We start from the raw sequence: 20210 nt of genomic DNA, 5'->3' as shown, positions 1-20210 counted from the left end.
ACATATTTACAATTATAGGTCCTACAACTCTAGAAGGGCCCTTAATTTGCCCTTTATCAGATGGAATTTTCTGTATAGTTGTAAAAAGACCTATCCACAAGGAATGGTGGAAAAAAGGAAATGAACATTTTTTTAAAATTAGTTACCAAACATATGCTTGGCAGATTTAATCTTCAATAGGGCTGGAGATGTTGTTCATTTGTAGAGCACTTGCCTAGCATATGTGAGGTCCTGGGTTTCATCACTCCAAAAAATAAATTTAATCCTTACATTAGTCCTACAAAGTAGCTATTATAACTTTGCCGTGTGTGTGTGTGTGTGTGTGTGTGTGTGTGTGTGTGTGTGTGTGTGTGTGTGTGTGTGTGAGAGAGAGAGAGAGAGAGAGAGAGGGAGAGAGAGAGAGAGAGAGAGAGGCAGGGGTAGTACTGGCACTTGAACTCAGGTCCACGATGCTGTCCCTTAGCTTTATCATTCAAAGCTGGTGCTCTACCACTTGAGCCACACCTTGACCTCTGGCATTTTAGTGGTTGATTGGAGAGAAGGTCTCTTAGACTTTCTTGCCCTGGCTGGCTTCAGATCTCAGACTCCTGAGTAGCTAGGATTGTAAGCCTGAGCTACTGATACCCAACTATAACCTTTTATGGATGAAGAAAATGAATCTTGAAGAAGTTAAGTTTTGTGTCTGAAGTCACATAGCTAATAAAAAGCAGGGATATAAACCTTGGTCAATCTGACTTTAAACCTTTTAAACCCTTCTTTGCACTATGTCATGTTGCTACACAGAATTGGCATTTTGTTTTTCCAGTTGTGGGGCTTGAACTCAGAGCCTGGGCACTTTCCCTGAGCTCTTTTGCTCAAGGCTAGCACACACAGCACCACTTCTGGTTTTCTGGTGGTTAATAGGAGATAAGTGTCTCATGGACTTTCTTGCCCAGGCTGGCCTTGAACCACAATCCTTAGATCTTAGCCTCCTGAGTAACTAGGATTATAGTAAGCCACTGTGCCTAGCTTCAGCGTGATTTTTTTTTTTTAAGAGAACACAATTGGCCAGGCACTGGTGGCTCCCACCAGTATCCTAACTACTTAGGAGGCAAAGATCTGAGGATTGCAGTTTAAAGCCAGCTTAGGCAGGAAAGTCCATGAGACTCATGTCCAATAAAGCACCAGAAAACCTGATGTGGTGCTGTGACACAAGTGATAGAGTGCTAGTCTTGAGCTGAAGAGCTAAAGGACAGTGCCCAGGCCCAGAGTTTAAGCCCCATGACCGACAAAACGAAAAAGGAAAAAGAAAAGAAAAAGAACATAATCCTTCAGAGACTAAAGAATATAGGTAAGTTATAAGAAAAACTTGTTCAGTTGGTTTAGGAGGTAGTAACAGAAGCTGGATTATCAGATTGATTCTTGGTCAAACCCTAGAGGCAAGTATAGTAGCAGAAGCAGGGCTACTGGAGTTACACTGCTAATAGACGATGCTGGTGTGTGAATCCCTTGATAAGATGCTTCTTTTGTTTTGCCCCTATTTATTAGTACCTGTGGCAGCTGACCTATTATCTTGTCTCTCTAGGGCAAAGCCCACAGCTTGAAGCCAAAGGAAAAGCTGGCAGGCAGCCCGATTCGCTCTTCTGAAGATGTAAGCCAGCGAGTCTATCTCTATGAAGGACTCCTAGGTGAGAAACAGAGACTAGAGGTAACCCTTGCACTGGAGTTAGGGGGTGGGGAGCTGGGCTTGGCCAGGGGAGAGGGTAGTATTGCTTGGCTTTTTGCTGATCTCAATGCTCAAGTGAGATAGCATTTTTATATATGAACCCAGGGATCTGTGGTATCTAGAATAAGCACGGGTGAAAACTGGATGAGACTGGATTTTGGCATTTATCAATAGCCTCTGTCTTTCTGTCTTCTTTTCCTTTCTTGCTACCATGGACCTTCCTACTCACAAATTGTCAGGAAGGGATAAAGGATCGATGTGGGACCAATTAGAGGATGCTGCTATGGAGACCTTTTCTATAAGTAACCACCTTTCTTTTGTGTGTTGTGCTCATCTCTCCTGCTTAGGAGAGGTTGGACCTTACTTATAGCTTCTGGGGCTAGTGGCAAGAATGTTAGATCTGGGGTAGAGATGTGTGTTTCATTTCCATTTCTGGAATTTGGAATAATCCAAGTGGAGTAAAACTCCATTTTATTTGGAGTTTACTCTTTATTTTCATTTGGCAGCTATATTTTCTAAATGTTAAATAAGCCTCCCTTCTCCACAAAAACAAAAACAACAAACAAAATTTTCTTTTACACAGGCAAAGAACGTTCTACTTTATGGGACCAAATGCAGTTCTGGGAGGATGCATTCTTAGATGCTGTGATGTTGGAGAGAGAAGGAATGGGTATGGACCAGGGTCCCCAGGAAATGATCGACAGGTATGGACTTAGGAAAGCTGTGGGAGTATACTAACCCAGCCTCCTCACAGGTAGCTGATTTGTGCTTGGTCTACGTAGATACTTATCCCTGGGAGAACATGACCGGAAGCGGCTGGAAGATGATGAAGATCGTTTACTAGCCACACTTTTGCACAACCTCATCTCCTTCATGCTGTTGATGAAGGTAATGTCAGTTTTGCTTATGTTTCATTGTACCAGTGATGGAAGAGAAAGACCTGTTTTTACTGCCTTTGTTGTAAAGGTAGTTGATCACTGTATACTACTTGTTTATTTTCAATTTTATGGATTCCCTTTGATCAATATTTTTAGGATGCCAGTAGAGCTCACAACAGGACATATATATATATATATATGTATATACATACATATATATGTGTATATACATACACATATATGTATATGTGTATGTATATTACAATTGTTGGTCCTAAAGCCTTAGAAAGGCTACTCCAAATTTACTTTTTAGCACTAGCCCTAGAATTTCTGTATAGCTGTTAAAAAGTAATGTGAATTGTTTGATTTAGTTGTGCTTGATTTTTACAGCTGTGAAGAAGTATATTAGTAAATAGAAGAGAAAGCAGAACGCTCTGATCACAAACCATAGAAGAGAGTTGTTTTGTGAATGAGCCCCTGAGTGGGTCTTCTCTTCCCCTTCTCCCCAACTTCTCTAAATGTGAAGGGGTCAAATACAGAGAATGCTCTGTATACCTTCTTGGTTTGCTTCCTTTTCTGTTGTAAGGTTCCCTGCACTTTGTTGAATTCCTGGTTGGAGAAGGATGATGATCCTTAACCTTGTAGTATGTCTTGGCTACAGCTGAATCTCAAGGTCACTGAGTCATCAGTGGTGATGAACCCTTTGGACTAATGTTGTGACATTGAGTGGGGAGGCCCAGCTGCTATAAGAGTCTGTCCCTTTTCTGCAGAGTCTCACTAGAAACAGAGCTTTTCTTCCTATCATGTGACACAATCCATGGTTTGAAAGGGTTCCTCCGTGTTCAGTGATAAGGAATTCTTTTGTAAGTCCCCTTCTCTAAGACAGGAGGAAGATTACTTGTATATTTTCTTGTCTTTGCTCTAGTTGAGAGGTGAGCAGGTTCCTTATTAAAGATTCTTGCCTTGCCTTTCCAGGTAAATAAGAATGACATCCGAAAGAAGGTACGGCGTTTAATGGGAAAGTCCCATATTGGGCTTGTGTACAGTCAGCAAATCAATGAAGTGCTTGACCAGCTGGCAAACCTGGTGAGCATATGGGACATCACCTTCCTAGCTAGACCTCTGTCCTACTGCCGAAGCTTCTCCATGGGACATTTCTGACCGTGTTACTATGCAGTCACATTAATCCCTATGTTTGAGGATGGGTCAATAATCTAGATGATGCTCTAGCTCTTCTGTTCTGTGCTGGAACTTTCTATATTGAAACTATCCTAGCAGAAGTTTCAGTGTATGGTGTGTGGACCCCTAGTGTCCACAAGGGGAAATCTGTTTTCATCATAATACTAAAATGCCTCTTGACCAGATTCACATTTGCACTGATGTTACAAAAGCATTATGTAGAGTGCTGGTGCCTTAACATCATGGCTGTAAACTGTCATGCATCGTAGTTACCTTACCTCTTTGCGCTTTCAGTTTTTAAATTTCAAGGCTGATGTGGTGGTATATATCTGTCCTTTCTTTGCTCAGGAGATGGAAGTTTTAGGTCAGCCTGGACTACCCTATTTCAGAAAAGAAAGAAAGGTGGGGAGAGGGAGAGAGAGAAAAAGGGAGGGAGGGGAGGAAGGAAGGAGGGAGGACAGACGGGGGTGGGGGGAGGAAGGAGAGAGAGAGAAGTGTTGCTGCTGCGTGTGGCTTATGCCTGTGATCCTAGCTACTCAGGAGGCTGAGATCTGAGGATCACAATTCAAAGCCAGCCCAGGCAGGAAAGTCTGTGAGACTCTTATTTCCAATTAACCACCAGAAAACCAGAAGTGGTGCGGTGGCTTAAGTGGTAGAGCACTTACCTTGAGCTGAAGGCTCTGGGCAACTAGGCCCAGAGTTCAACCTCCATGACCGACAGAAAAAAAAAAGAGAAAGAAAAAGTGTCACTAGGCACCAGTAACTCATGCCTGTAATCCTACTTCGAAGGCTAAGATGAGGAAGATTGCAGTTCCAGGCCAGCCCAGACAAAAAGTTTGTGAGATTTTTTATCCACAGAAAGAGTGTGTGGTAGTATGCACCTGTCACCTGAGCTAAGGGAGTGAGGTGTAAATAGGAAGATTGTAATCCAGATGGGCCTGGGGCTGCAAGACCTTGTCTCAGAAATAACTAGCAAAAAGGGCTGGAGATAAGGTGCAAGCAGTAGAGAATATCCACCCTTGCAAGCAAGAAATCTCAAATTCAAACCCCAGTACTGCTGGGATTGAAAAAAAAAAAAGATTGAATAAAATCTAGTTTTACTTGACAAAGCAAGGACATAGCTTTTGTTAAATCTAAATAGTTGGTTATACATCTTAGTATTGAGTGTAACAAAATGGAATGTAAAGATAAAGCATTTCTGATGCAAACCCAGTATGGTAGCTTTGAGAAAAACAACTTGGCAGTTGCTGTTTAGAGTTTACTCTATTCTTTTGTCTAAAAGAATAGAGTGAGCCAGTTGTTTTATGGAAAACAATTGATAATATTTGTTGCTAATGATAGGATTCAAGTTTTTCAGTGAAAATAATTTTGAACGATCCTTGAACTTTAAGCTTTCATACACACACACACACACACACACACACACACATATACATATACATATATATATATATATATATATATATATATATATATATATATTTGTTTTGTTTTTGTCAGTCATAGAGCTTGAACTGTGGGCCTGGGCTCTGTCCCTCAGCTCTTCAACTCAAGGCTAAGTGCTCTGCCACTTGAGCCACAGTGCCATTTCCGGTTTTCTGGTAGTTTATTGGAGATAAGAGTCTCATGGACTTTGCTTTGAACCATGATCCTCAGATCTCAGCTTCCTGAGTAGCTATAATTATAGGCATGAGCCACCAGCTCCTGGCAAGCTTTCCAATATTTTTAAATGTTTCTAACAAGATTGGAGATGATGTTAATGAATATTATTTTACATATGATGTAATGAGATATGCTAATATTTAGAAGTATTTTCCAAGTATAGTGTGTGACATTAAAATGAAAGTATGGAGCTGTGCACCTGTGGTTCATGCCTATAATCCTAGCTACTAAGGAAGTTGAGGCCTGAGGATCATGGTTCAAAGCCAGCCCAGAAGACAAATCTAAGATGAGAAACTTATCTCAAGTTAAAGAGCAAAAAGGCAGGCATGGTTCAAATGATAGAACACCAACCATAGTGAAAAAAAAGAATGTGCAAACCTGAATTTTTTTTGGGGGGGAGGGTGGGAATTAAGTTTGGATAAAAGAACTCAAAATTTAAGGTACACAACTGGATTTTGATGTGACAGTATAAAGTGCTTATTGTTGTGTTTCAGATCCAAACTGCAGTTAACTTTAAGAAACAGCTGCCTCTTATGTTCTGATATACCTTCATATACCTTAACCAGAGCAAGCAGGAAAGGCCATGAGACTCTTATCTCCATTTAGCCACCAGAAAACCAGAAGTGGAGCTGTGGCTTAAAGTGGTAGAGCACTAGACTTGAGCAAAGAGCCCAGACCCTGAGTACAAGTTCCATGATTGCAAAAAAAAAGTATATTTTATAAAAGACATATTACTTACATTACCATGATTTGAGTATTATTAATGGGTTATTTTTAAACTAATAGAAATTGGCATGTTATTAGTATTGATTTCTAGTATAATAAACATAAATACAGCACACAAGCAAAAACTCAGGCTCCTCAAGAACCATAGAATCCTTGAACACTTCCCTACTGGCCAGTGACAGATAAGACTGTGCTGAGGATGATAATGAACTTAATGCTGAACAGAGATTTCTGTCCTAAACCCATACATAAGAAGGATGTATGAATGTCCCTAAATACCTCTTTTCCCAGAATGGACGTGATCTCTCCATCCGTTCCAGTGGTAGCCGGCACATGAAGAAGCAGACGTTTGTGGTACATGCGGGAACAGACACAAATGGAGATATCTTTTTCATGGAGGTAGGTGCCTGGTTCTGAAAGAACATCTGAGAGACACAAGGAATCCTTATAAGTAATGGCAGAATAGTTTTTTTTATCTTATGTATCTTTATGATCAACTTGTCATTAAATTATGAGATTATGCAAATAATAATATAATAGGTGATTCCCCCCCATTTTTTGCTTTAAAATGTTTGTTTTTTTTTTTGTGGGGGGGTCCGGTAGTGGGGCCTGAACTCTGGGCCTGGGTGCTGTCCCTCAGCTCTTCAGCTCAAGGCTAGCGCTCTACCACTTGAGCCACAGTGCCACTTCCGGCTTTTTTTCTTTTTGCTTATGTGGTGCTGGGGAATCGAACCCAGGGCCTCAGGCATGCAAGGCAAGCACTCTACCACTGAGCCACCTTCCCAGCCCTTTTGCTTTAAAATGTGTAATTGTTATTATAAAATGGATATACAGATGGATTACAGTTACATAAGTCAGGTAATGAGTACCTTCCTTTTTGGACAGTGTCACCCTTTCCCTTGCTCCCATTTTTAATATATGTAGAGTAAGTGATATAATCTTATTGTCCATAAATCAGGACACCATAAGGCCCTGTGCTAACTCTAGTGTAACGCTACTTCCACTTCAGTTTCTTACTCACCTCTCCCCTTTATCCTATAGACAACCTCTTTTGGGGTTTGTTTTTCAAAGGGTTTTTTAAAATTTACTTTATTGTTATTATAGAGGTGATGTAAGAGGGGTTACATTTACATGAGTCAGGTAATACGTACATTTCCTTTCATTCAGTATCATCTCTTTCCTCATTCTCTCCCATTCTGTCCCTCCCATCTTCACCCTCAAATTGTATAGTTTACTTTCACCAATTGACAACGTCTTTTATTGGTTGCCTTTGAATGTTCCAGTTAGTTTTTATGCAAACAATAAGATCTGAATATAAATTCTTATTTTTCTCCTTTGTTACAGAAAGGTAGTGAAGACCTCCCAGTATACTATTTTAAGTTGTCCTTACTTATGGACAGCATGACTGGATCATCTCTTCACTAGCCTATACCTTGTGTTTTCATTAAACATCATCCAGCTATCCTCTGTAACAGAGCAGAGAGCTTTTCCATTCTTTTTGTGTGTATGTGTCAGTACTAGAGCTTGCACTCAGTGCCTGGGCACTGTCTCTTAGCATTTTTTGCTCAAAGATGGTGCTCTCCTTCTCCAGCCACAGCTTTACTTCTGGAATTTGGTGATTAATTGGAGATAAGAGTCTCACATACTTTCTTGCCCCTGCTGGTTTTGAACCATAATCCTCAGATTTCAGACTTGTGTGTAGTCAGTATTACAAGCATGAGCCACCAGCGTTTGGCAGTTTTCCCAGTCTTTCTCTCTGGCTACCTGTATCTCACCGTGTGACCATGCCATAATTTACTTGCTCACTTAGTACATGTGGATCCTTGGGTTAATTCACGTTCTTTACTATTGATAGTAGTGCTTTCTCTAATGACACTATGCCTACTAAATTTTATGTATGTTGAAGGTGCCTCTGTAAGGATTCTGAAGAGCAGTGCATTTGTAATTTTGGTTGATCTGACTCAAGTATCTTCTTAACATATCCTCAACCCCTTTATTGGAGTATAATCTGCTGGCTACAAGATCAGTTAAAAGGTAGCTATTTGAGCCAGGCACCAGATTACAGGCTTACACCTGTAATCCTAGCTACTTACAAGTCTGAGATCTGAGGACTGAAGTTTGAAGACAGCCAAGCCAGTTGGTGAGGTTTTTAACTCCAATTAACCAACAAAAAGTGGGAACTAAAGGTATACCTCAAGTGGTAGAATGCTAACCTTGAGCACAAAAGCTCAAGGACAGGGCACAGGCCCTAAGTTCAAGCCCCTGGACCTGCACCAAAAACAACAACAATAAAAAATAATCAAAAAAAGATAGCAAAATGAACTCCAGGAAATGGAAACAAGTTTATTTCTTCACCATTATTTTTGTTTTCTTTTCTTTTTGTGGTGTTTGTTCATTTATCTCTCTTTGGGAGGGTAAAGGGGGCATAGAAATGGATGGAGGGACAAATGCAACAGTAGTGCTCACTAGACACTACATTAAAAATGAACTATACGTCTTACAGGTCGGGGTGAGTGGCATAAACAGGGTGAGAGCCAATAGAAGCGGTGACATTGTCCAAAAAGAAATGTATTCTTTACCTGACTTACGTAACTGCAACCCTTCTGTACTTCACCTATATAATAACAATTTTTTTTGTCGGTCGTGGGTCTTGAACTCTGGATATAATAACAATTTTTAAAATGTATAATAAGGCTGGGTGCCAGTGGCTCACACCTGTAATCCTAGCTACTCAGGAGGCTGAGATCTGAGAATAGCAGTTGGAAGCAAGCTAGGCAGGAAAGTCTGTGAGACTCTTAGCTCTAATTAACCACCAGAAAACCAAAAGTGGCGCTGTGGCTCAAGTGGTAGAGTGCTTACCTTGAACTAAAGAGCTCAGGGACAGCATCCAAGCCCAGAGTTCAAGTCCCAGGACTGACAAAAAAAAAAAAAGGGAAACCCTGACCCAAGTTACTTCAATAATAAATGGCTGTACCCTTCCCTGTAAGTGTGTAAGTGTGAGTTCAAAAAAAGATAGGTATTTGGAAAGGCTTAATTTTTTTAAGTACTGGGTTTTTAACTCAGTGCCTTGTTCTTGCTAGACTGGGCAAGGCTGTGCTCTACCACTTGAGCCACACCTCTAACCCTGCTTTTTGCTGTTATTTCATACTGGAGGGATCAAACTGTGATCCTTCATATCTTAACATTCTTTGCTGGGCTTTAAAAGTTTTCAAACTATTGGAAAGTAAAAGTAAGGGCTAGAGGTATAGCTACGTGGTAAAGTACACAAGGCCTTAGCTTCAATTGGAAAAAAGAAAAGTAAAAAAAGTGTAAGCTTTTTTTTCTCTGAAACCACTTTTTAAAAGTTTGGTGCAGCCAGGTTCAGGTGGTTCACGCCTATAATCCTAGCTACTCAGGAGGCTGAGATCTGAGGATCACGGTTCAAAGCCAGCCCAGGCAGGAAAGTCTGTGAAACTCTTATCTCCAATTAACAAGCAGAAAAATGGAAGTGGCGCTGTGACTCAAGTGGTAGAGTTCTTGCCTTCAGCTGAAGAACTAAGTTTGACGCAGGGCTGGGAATGTGGCTTAGTGGTAGAGTGCTTGCCTAGCATGCATGATGCCTTGGGTTTGATTCCTTAGCATCACATAAGCAGAAAAAGGGGGAAGTGGTGCTGTGGCTCAAGTGGTAGAGCGCTAGCCGGCCTTGAGTTGAAGAGCTAAGGGACAGCTAGCACCCAGGCTCAGAGTTCAGGCCCCACAACCGACAAAAATAAATATGAACATTGCTTCATTGAATATCCTTGGCTATACATCTTTATCTTTGCATACTCACATGAGATTTTTCTACAGGATATATTCCTAGACATGAAATTTCCAGACCAAGATTATATATGGTCAAAATTTGCCTTCCCAAAGACTATACCATATCAGTTTTACCTCCCCTAAGCAACACAGGCAGTGTGACACATCGTTGCCATCATTTCTGTAGTGTAGACATTCTCCTGACTCTGCCCCTCAGTTTTACATGATGATCTTAAAGTATTGTGAATGGTAGAAGAATACTATTGTGTTATTTTTCTACTTGGAGACAACCACAGTGCCAGACAGGGCTAGAACTCAAGTTTCTAATTCCTACTCTGCTATTTTGAACTATAGCAATCACAATCTCTCCATTACCACTTCTCACGTTTAATTTTTTTTTTTTTTGAGGCAGAATCTTACTGGGTTGTCTGGCTAGCCTTGAACTTGTGGGTTCAAGCCATTTTCCTCTCTCAGCCTCTTGAGTGCCAAGACTACAGGCTTACTCCACCATACTTGGATTGGCTTTTTCCCTCCCTCTTTTTCTTCTTTTTTCCCTCCTTTCCTCCCTCCTGCTCTCCTTCCCATTTGTTTTTTTTTTCCTCCAGTGATTTCTTATATCTTAAATCTGATCATTTTTTATGCTCCTTGTTTTTGTTTTTGTTTTTTTTTTGGGTCCGGTCGTGGGGCCTGAACTCTGAGCCTGGGCGCTGTCCCTCAGCTCTTCAACTCAAGGCTAGCGCTCTACCACTTGAGCCACAGCACCACTTCCGGCTTTTTTCTTTTTGCTTATGTGGTGCTGAGGAATCGAACCCAGGGCCTCAGGCATGCAAGGCAAGCACTCTACCACTGAGCCACCTTCCCAGCCCCTATGCTCCTTGTTTGATCACTAAAAATTATCAATATGTTTTCATATATATCACATGCCAGGCATTTGTTTGGATGTAGTGATTATAACAGTGAGTATGACTGGCATGGCTCTAGTTACTCTTCTAGAGTTGACAAGCAACTGAAGAAATCAGAAGTCATAAAATGCAGTGAGCATTATTGAGAGATGTTTAGGGAACTAGAGGCATAGAGGTACATTGCAGAAGGTCTGGGAGTTGACAGTCAGCCCTCTGAAGAAGTGATCTTTGAGCTTGAAAGAAGAATAGAGATAATGATTGGCGTGAAGGAAGGGAAGGGCAGTCCAGGGATATTTGAGGTAGGCCTGGTGTGACTCAGTGGATATACGTACAGAAAAAAAGGAAGGGATCAGGCATTCCCTCTCCATTTCTGACTTGGGCAGCTGGAAGAGTGGTCTTCACTAACATTTACTCCAATAGGGGAATTTGAGAGACTGTTGGGACAAGTGGGTCTCAGGTGGTATCTGTGAGACAGCCAGGAGAAGAAATTGGAACATTGAGCATGATGAGGGCTTGTATGGAGAAAGATTGAAGGAAGAACTATCAACATAATAATAGTGATCATGGGGCTGGGAAGGTAGTTCAGTGGTAGAGCGCTTGCCTTGCAAGCCAGAGACCCTGGGTTCGATTCCTCAGCACCACATAAGCAAAAAGAAAAAAGCCGGAAGTGGCACTGTGGCTCAAGTGGTAGAGTGCTAGCCTTGAGCTGAAGAGCTGAGGGACAGTGCCCAGGCCCAGAGTTCAGGCCCCACGACTGGACCCCCCCCCCCAAAAAAAATAATAATAGTGATCATATTTCTTACATCATGTTGATGTAATAAAGAATGGTTATTTTCTATATATCTGGCTGGTTTTTTGGTTTTTGGTTTTATTTTGTGTTTGTTTTTCAGTGCCAGTTGTCAAGCACTGTACCACGGAGCTAACTCATTTAATCTTCATAATAATTTTATTAGTTATTACTATTATGATCTTCACCAAGCACATGAGGAAATTTAGATAAAAGAACTTACTCAACGTGATGCAGCTAGGTAATGGTAAAACCAGAATCTAAGCCTAGGAAGTTTGGTCACAGCCATCCTTTTACCTAGCTGCTGTTAACGTCCCCACAATAATTAAAACCATCAGCGCAGGTCAGTTCACTTGAGGGAGACTGTTGAACAAGAAGAGGTTATGAAATCCAGCATGGTGGCTCAGCCTTGTAATTCTAGTTACTTAGGAGGTAGAGATGGGAAGACTGTGGTTTGAGGCCCACCAGAGCATAGGAATTTACAAGGCTCCATCTCAACCAGTGGCTGAGTACAGTGGTATGCGTGTGTTGTCCCACCAACAAAGGAAAGCATGGGCTAGGAATGTGGCTTAGTGATAGAGTGCTTGCCTAGCATACATGAGGGCCTAGGTTTCATTCCCCAGTACCACATAAACGGAAAAGGCCAGAAGCGACACTGTGGCTCAAGTGGTAGAATGCTAGCTTTGAGCAAAAAGAAGCTTAAGGACAGTGCCCAGGCCCTGAGTTCAAGCCCCAGGACTGGCAACACACACACAAAAGAAAACACAAATAGGAGGATTGCAGTACAGATCAGCCCAGGCATTTTTGAGACCCTATCTCAAAAACAACCAGTATGAAAAGGGGGTAGGAACATGGCTCAAGTGGAAAAGCACCTGCCTAGAAAGTCCTCAATTTAAACCTCAGTATTGCTGGGCGCTGGTGGCTCACGCCTGTAATCCTAGCTACTCAGGAGGCTGAGATCTGAGGATCACGGTTCAAAGCCAGCCCAGGCAGGAAAGTCCATGAAACTCTTATCTCCAATAAACCACCAGAAAACCAGAAGTGGCACTGTAGCTCATGTGGTAGAGCACTTGCCTTGAGATCAAGAGCTGAAGGATAGCGCTCAGGCCCAGAGTTCAAGCCCCACGACTGACAAAAAACAAAAACGTAAACCTCAGTATTGCAATAATAATAGCAATATAAAAATTGGGTTGTACATTTGCTGGTGTGTGTGTGTGTGTGTGTGTGTGTGTGTGTGTGTGTGTGTGTGTGTGTGTCCTGGAGCTTGGTGTGTGTGTGTGTGTGTGTGTGTGTGTGTGTGTCCTGGAGCTTGGTGTGTGTGTGTGTGTGTGTGTGTGTGTGTGTGTGTGTGTGTGTGTGTGTGTGTGTGTGTGTGTGTGTGTGTGTGTGTGTGTGTGTGTGTGTGTGTGTGTGTGTGTGTGTGTGTGTGTCCTGGAGCTTGAATTCAGGGCTGGGTACTATCCCTGGACTTTTAGCCTCAAGTCTAATACTCTACCAGTTCTGCTTCTGGCTTTTTGGTGGTTAGAGATAAGAGTCTTAAGGACTTTCTTGCCTGGGGTGGCTGCAGACCACAAACCTCAGATCTCAGCCTCCTGAGAGGCTGAAGCTACCGCTGCCTGGCTGGCAGATTGCTTTTTAACATATCGTTCTGTATTGAGTAATTTTTATTCAATAAGCATTGTTTATGTGTCACTTGTGTAATTAATTTTTTTAAATTTTTTATAGTAACAGGACAGTCAGGATTAGAACTTATCCCTCTTCCTTTATTCCCCCCTCCTTGATTATGTCTGCCATAATCCCTGCTTTTGTATTTGTCAAAGCTGATTCTTAAACATGATTGTCTGATGTCTTAGTGCTTTGGGAATCAGACAACTTCAGTGGGAGGAGTATGTAGGAATATGTAGGAGGCAGCACATGCCATTCTTCTGGGAGACTGAGCCTCCCTCATTGTACACAGCCTCCTTTCAATGACTGCTTCTTTCCTCAGTCCTTTTATAGACAGCATGTCCATTAGTTCTGGGTTTGTGTCTTTACCTGGAGACCATGAGTAGAAGGCAGAAGATGTGACCATGTTGTGCCAGTTGTGCTACCTTTACCCTGTGGGATGTGTGTAGTTAGTGGGATGTTGGATGCAAGAGGCTTTCACACGCCAGGACCACTGACTGCCTTGTACATGCTTCCCTAGGTATGTGATGACTGTGTGGTGTTGCGTAGCAACATTGGGACGGTATATGAGCGCTGGTGGTATGAGAAGCTCATCAACATGACCTACTGTCCCAAGACCAAGGTCTTGTGCTTGTGGCGTAGAAATGGCTCTGAGACTCAGCTCAACAAGTTCTACACTAAGAAGGTACTTAGGATCTCTGGGTTGGAAATTGGGCCCTCAATAGGGATCAGAGGCCAAGTGTTGGGTTCAAATTCCAAAAGACACATCTGGAACCACTCTTTGGCCTCCAGTTGTTATATATGACACCTCCAGCTGTCTCTGAGTCCTGGTGTCGGCTTGACCTTCTGCAGCCATCCTAGAGCAGGGGTTGGGGTGCCGTGGAGGCTGCTGTGACAGGACAGTTCTCTCCCTCCCCTGTGCTGCAGTGTCGGGAGCTGTACTACTGTGTGAAGGACAGCATGGAGCGTGCTGCTGCCCGGCAGCAAAGCATCAAACCCGGTGAGGAGAAATGGTCCCCTTCTCAATGCCAGAGGCTTCCAGGAAGCCAGGCTGTGGGATCTCCACCTCACCAGTTAGCTGATCACTTCCTCCCTCACCACAGGGCCTGAACTAGGTGGCGAGTTCCCTGTGCAGGACATGAAGACTGGAGAGGGTGGCTTGCTGCAGGTCACCTTGGAAGGGATCAATCTCAAGTTCATGCACAACCAGGTAGGCATAAGCAGCACAAGGCTTCATGGCCCTGTTCGATCACTTGTAATAAGGATCAGTTTCCAAGCCCTCAGTGCTTTCCCAGTGAACATAAGGGACAGCCTTGGGTCCGAGGGAGAAGTAAGACAGCTGGACTGAGAGAGAAATCAGAGGGGAGGGGACAGTGACCTTGGCGAGGCCAGCAGGCTCTGTGAAGGCACAGCAAGGAGCCTACAGTGGGTGCCGGGAAAGAGAGTGAGACCTGGTGGCTATGCCGCCAGTCTGTTAGACCCACAGTGTGAGTGGGAGCGTCTCATTTGGCCCCTCTTTTCGTGTCTTTGCCTTCCTATATTCCCAGGGTGTGCTTCGCTTGTGGTTTTGCATTGAGAGTCTAGACTGGCTGATCTCCTCACATTTCTAGTGTGTGTGTGTGTGTGTGTGTGTGTGTGTGTGTGTGTGTGTATGTGTGTGTACTGTGCAGTTGTTTCTGCCCTCGTAGAGTGTGTGTGTTTATTCGCCTTTTCCTTCTGCTGATTCTTCTTCCTGTTCTTTCTCTTCTTTTGGGTGTTCCTACTTTGTGCGCTGCTCCACTGGCCCAGTACCCCTTCTTTTGATGGGGAGCACTTCAGGATCATCTTTTCCTTACTGTGATTCCACCCTAGGAGCTGACTTTTTTCTCCCTCCTGGTCTTTTAACACAGTGTTACTTTTTCTCTCAGTGGACATTCCTTAAGCTATTTCCCTCTGAGGCCAGCGCATCATCCCAGGTCCGTTCCCGGCTCTGACTCTTCACACAAGTGCCTTTCTTCCCCTTCCCTCGTGTCCCAGCTCCTTACCCTGAGGCTCTGAGCCTGGTCCCAATGTGACACCCTGCAGCCCCTGGCCAGGTAGCAGAAACAGGGGAATCGGACATGTCACTCAGATGGGTCTCTCTCCCTCCACTCATAAGTTTAGCTCTCCTTCTTTTAGGAATCAAACTGGGCAAGCTTTGGTGTGACAACTGTCCATCTTCCTAGCAGCCTTTAGTGTATTTCCAGGCTGGGGCCTAGGATAGCAACAAACCTCTGAAAACTGGAGGGTCTTGGGGCCCAAGCAGGGGTTCTTAAGCACTTTTCTGGACCATGAAAATGCTGGCTGACTCCATTTCAGTGCTGTGGCCCCTCTTTCTGAAGATGAACTATTGTTTTGTTTTGTTTTTTGGTCAGTTGTGGGGCTTGAACTCTGGGCCTGGGTGCTGTCCCTCAGCTCTTCAGCTCAAGGCAAGCGCTCTACCACTTGAGCTACAGCGCCACTTCCGGTTTTCTGGTGGTTTTATTGGAGATAGGAGTCTCATGGTCTCTCCTGCCTGGGCTAGCTTTGAACCGCGATCCTCAGATCTCAGCCTCCTGAGTAGCTAGGATTACAGGCATGAGCCACCAGCGCCCAGCTGAAGAGGAACTATTGTTAAGCCATGCAAGACACTCTGCCCTGTCCTGTCCTTGGGCATCCCTCCTTCTCCCCAGGACCCCTGTGTTCTCTGATTCGTGTGCAAGCTGCTCACATGGGAACTTGGCCCCTAGAAGAGGCATTGTACAGACAGCAGACATGAGGACTGCCTTCCTGACTCACCTCATGGGCTGACATAATGGGCAATGGCTTGTGGCCTGTCTCCTGCCACATGACAGGCTGTTGATGGGGAGGAAAGCTCTGGCCCCTTCCTGCAGAGTCATAGATTCTGGGGTAACAGATGGGGAAAGCACCAACTTGGAGTGAGGATGTGCTTGCACAGTAACTTTCTGATCCTGTTTCCCCATCTGTCGAATGGGGTAGCACTGCAGACTATGCCACGTAGGTGTAAGCCATCCAGTAACGTTTGTAACATTCCAAAGTGAGCGCTCAGCAGGTGGGAGCCATTGACACTATGACCACACACTTCTTGGGAGGTTCTAGATCCTGTGCCAAGGAAGATACCATCACTTCCCACCCCAAGGACAGTCTGAGGGGAGCTTTGCACCGTGCCAGCCCTCTGCGCCGGAGGAGGATGTATGGAAGGGTAGAGACCTGACGGGCTGAGTCGGGGACCCCTGGAGCACTGAGTCCTATGAGTGCTGCCCTGAGCAGAGGGTACGGGTAGGCAGCCCAGGCCAGCAGAGGGGGCCTTCGGGTTGAGTTGGACCATTAAAACTAACGCCTTCATTTCTCTCCCATGCTTTCTCCTCCGGCCAGGAGCGGAAGGTACTTGCCCTTTCTGCTTTCTTCGCTTCTTAGCGCTTTTGGTTGTGTGTGCGTGGATTCTTCTGTCTTCCCTTCGGAACTAGGTTTCCTGTGGGGGTGGGGCTCGAGCTGGGGGAAATGGGCTTTGTGGGGCAGGGGTGGAGCCTCTGGGCCTTACCCCACCCTCCCTCCCTCTCTTGCAGGTTTTCATAGAGCTGAATCACATTAAAAAGTGCAATACAGTTCGAGGCGTCTTTGTCCTGGAGGAATTTGGTAATTACACTATTTTGCTCTTAGGTCTGGACTCACATGGCAGTAACTCAAACCTTGGAGTTCCAGAGAAGGGACTAGGGGCAGGGAAAAAGATAAAAGAAGAAGAAGAACCTCTGCAGAGAGGTGAGGAGGAGCAGGAGTGACAGGGAGGAAAAGGAGCCTGGAGAAGAGAAAGGAAGAAGCAGGGTGAGACGGAACAGGGCCATACAAGAGTAAGGGGCCTTAGATGAGTTTCCAGTCTAGACACAGCACTGAGGAGGCCCAGTGAAGTAGCACCACCTTCCCTCGCTCAGCCAGCCATTGGTCAGAAAGTTCTGGGGCAGAGCATACTAGCCGTGCCCAGCTCTGCTGCATCCATGTCGCCTGCTGCCATCTCTCTAGTAGCTCAGCACTCCTCCCTGGCACTGCTCTGGGCTCTGCCCAGCCTCTGTGCTAGCGGAGAGCATGGGGCACCAGGGGCCCCCCTGCTGGAGGCCAGAGAAGCCTAGTGAACCTCAGAGGCAGAAAGGCAGGTGTCTCTGAAAGCTGGAGCCATCCCTCCCCAGCAAGCGCTAAGGAGCAGTGTAGTGGGGTCTCACCCTGGGGCTTTGAGTTCCTGCTGTGTTTGTGCTTCATTCTTTTGTGCCCCTCATCGCTGCTATGAAAACCTTCGTTCTCCAGCAGGTAAAGTGACCTCAGCTCGGCTCGTGCTGCCTCTCCCCAGGCCCCTGCCTCGGGCCCTACCATGGGTGGGCGGCTCCCTTCATCCAAACCAGCTGTGCACATCCTTTCTCTCCCTCTTCCTTCCCAACACGCCCCCCCCACCCCCCCCCCCCCCGTGCTGGCTTCCTGGTTCCAAGTTCTCCACCCCATGTGCTCCCTTCTCTCTTCTGCCTGAGAGATATTTGGGGGACTCTTCCAACTCAGAAGAATGACCTGGGGCTTCTCACTCTGCCTTTGATGAGTTTATTCTCTGCTAACCCTGGGATACCCCAGATTCTACCTCCCAGGGTCAGAAGAAGGTGTGGCCAGCTCTCATCCTAGCTTTTCTGGCCCCCAGAGGGTACCGCACCCTTTCTCCCAGGCTCCCAGAGGCACAGCAATGGCTGGGCTTGAGGGGGTCTTACTCCTTCCTCTGGCCGGGCAGAGCCCCTGCATGGCTGGGCAGGGGTGACTAGTGGTCTTGCATTCTGGGCTGTGGATATGTGTGTATTTGCCTGATGCTCCCCATCACCTCGCTCCCCGGGTGCTGTACTTGCCTGTCTCCTGCTCCGTGTGTCTGCTCCAGAGCCCTCTGACGCTCTCCCTCACACAGGCAGGCCTCAGCTTCTCCTGCCACTCAGGGAAGGACACTCAAGTCTGATGGGTTTAGTATCATGTCACCCCTTCATCCCCCTTCACCACCCCCTGTTCAGGGGCTGGCGGTGGAGGGAATCGTGTTGTGGGCTGGAGACAGGGATGAGTTCACGGGCATCTCTGCACAGGCTAGAGACCTCTGTCTTCCCCCGCTGCCTCTCCTCGAAGACTCTGGACAGTAGCTGTGACCAGGCTGGAGAAAGGTTAGCCCCTCCCGCCTGGGGCGTCCAAAGAAGCAAATAGAAATCACAACCATCCAAAGAGCCACTGCAGACTTCCGAGGTCTAACTGAGGAGTCTGGCTGGAGGAGGCCGGCCTCTGTGCCCTCAGAGTCTAAGCTGCTGCAGCCACTGTGAGAGGCCACAGAGGGAGAGGGGACCCTGGTGCCGGGCGCTGCCGCCTGGGGGAGTATGGCCCAGTTGCTCTTAGTTTTGAACTTTCTGTTTTGTCTCTTGCCCGTCCGGTTTTAGTTCCTGAAATTAAAGAAGTGGTGAGCCACAAGTACAAGACACCAATGGTGAGTATGCCGCCCAACCCTGACAGGCCAACGTGCACAGGGCTCCCGGGGGACCTTCAGACATGAGGAGGGGCGGGCCCTCATGGGGACCTGGTCTAGATGTAGTCAAAGCAAGTCGCCCACCCTGGGAGACAGTCACACATACTCATCCCTTCTCTGACTGGAACAGCTTCTAGGGACTTGTTTGAGGCTCTTTTTAGCCCAGAGGCCTATGCCCGGTGTTAGAGCAGGAGTGGCCCGCTGGACACATGTGAGGGTTCAGGAACCTCAGTGTGGCTGAACTGTCTGCTTTTCTCTCCCTTTCAGGCCCACGAGATCTGCTACTCTGTGTTGTGTCTCTTCTCGTATGTGGCTGCAGTTCGTAGCAGTGAAGAGGATCTCAGAACCCCACCCCGGCCCGTGTCTAGCTGATGGAGAGGATCCTGCAGCTGACCCCGCCCACGGGTCACCCCTGGCCTTTGGCTGCTCCCAAGTGCACGAAGCTGCTGTGACTGAGAAGGGGATGGTGTGTGCGTGTTCTCTGCAGGCCCCTCCTGTGGCTTAGCTGGTTATGTCTTCAGGTGTGTCTTTGTGCTTGTCCGTCACAGAGCTAAGCTAGTCCCTTCTACCTTTCCCCTCTCCTAGACCAGCCTACTCTCAGGGCTTGAGAGAAGAATGTGTGTCTGTCGGGCTGGTATGAGCCCACCATTGCGTGTCTTTGAGATGTTCGTTTGTGTTGCGGTTCCTTGCCCTTGGCATTCTACCCTCCAGTGTAGGAGTCTGCTTGCCATCCTCTGTGATCTGGCACAAGGTCGCCTGGGGCAGCGCTACTCTAAGGTAGATAAGAAACTTAGCAGCCTGCCCTTCTGGACATAGGTGAGGAGAGAAAGGGAGGGATGGGCCAGGCCGTCAGAGTTAAGTGGCAGCCCCCAGCTTCATTCTGCATTTTTAAGCTGTGGCCCAAGGCGCTGCTGCCACCTGCCCCCATTCCACCCTTCAGCAGTGCTGAGGAACTGCTGTGCCCAGCAGTGATTTCTACCATCTGCCTGCCGTTGCCACAGAGGACAGTGGTTGGGGTAGTGGAGTCGCAGGAATCGCCACCTGATTTGTTCAAGAGCCAGGGAGGGGGGGTGGCTCTGGGTCAATGGACATGATTGTGTGCAGGCATTGCCCCCTGGTATCGGATGCCAGAAGGGAGAGACGTACTGGGGGTAGATGATTGTAAATAGTCCAGCTCCACATTATTTATAGAAAATGTACAGCCGTGTGAATGTGAAATAAATGTCCTTAACTCTCCTGGCTGCCTCACATTAAATGACAAGAAGGCTCTCCTAGGACCCTTAAAGGTCATTTCAGGAGGGAGATGAGCTCATGCACATCCACACCGAGACCCTCGCTCCTGTCTTCCACTTTCTTCCAGAGAGAAGGGTGGAGTACCATA

General features: G+C 45.9%; 1 protein-coding gene across 36 annotated transcripts in view; it reads left to right on the top strand.

Moving 5' to 3' along the window:
- Madd (MAP kinase activating death domain) overlaps positions 1 to 20065 on the top strand; it is a 46559-nt gene extending 26494 nt beyond the window's left edge. For 16 of the 36 annotated variants that reach the window (XM_070032387.1, XM_070032385.1, XM_070032384.1 and 13 more), the window contains 12 exons: positions 1565 to 1667; positions 1945 to 2007; positions 2289 to 2409; positions 2488 to 2593; positions 3559 to 3669; positions 6442 to 6549; positions 13805 to 13969; positions 14212 to 14284; positions 14388 to 14494; positions 16869 to 16938; positions 18744 to 18790; positions 19097 to 20065. In XM_070032387.1, coding sequence (XP_069888488.1) covers positions 1565 to 1667; positions 1945 to 2007; positions 2289 to 2409; positions 2488 to 2593; positions 3559 to 3669; positions 6442 to 6549; positions 13805 to 13969; positions 14212 to 14284; positions 14388 to 14494; positions 16869 to 16938; positions 18744 to 18790; positions 19097 to 19201 — 1179 coding nt within the window. In that variant the 3' untranslated portion in view covers positions 19202 to 20065. The remainder of the gene's footprint in view (positions 1 to 1564; positions 1668 to 1944; positions 2008 to 2288; positions 2410 to 2487; positions 2594 to 3558; positions 3670 to 6441; positions 6550 to 13804; positions 13970 to 14211; positions 14285 to 14387; positions 14495 to 16868; positions 16939 to 18743; positions 18791 to 19096) is intronic. The other 20 variants (XM_070032406.1, XM_070032404.1, XM_070032403.1 and 17 more) reach the window with 4 other exon arrangements.
- The last annotated feature ends 145 nt before the right edge of the window (positions 20066 to 20210 follow it).

This window comes from Dipodomys merriami, unplaced genomic scaffold (assembly GCF_024711535.1).
Source record: "Dipodomys merriami isolate MVZ:Mamm:240054 unplaced genomic scaffold, mDipMer1.0.p SCAF_21, whole genome shotgun sequence".
NCBI classification, from domain to species: Eukaryota; Metazoa; Chordata; class Mammalia; order Rodentia; family Heteromyidae; genus Dipodomys; species Dipodomys merriami.
The sequence above is the reverse complement of the archived record's forward strand: the minus strand, read 5'-3'. Positions and strand labels throughout refer to the sequence as shown.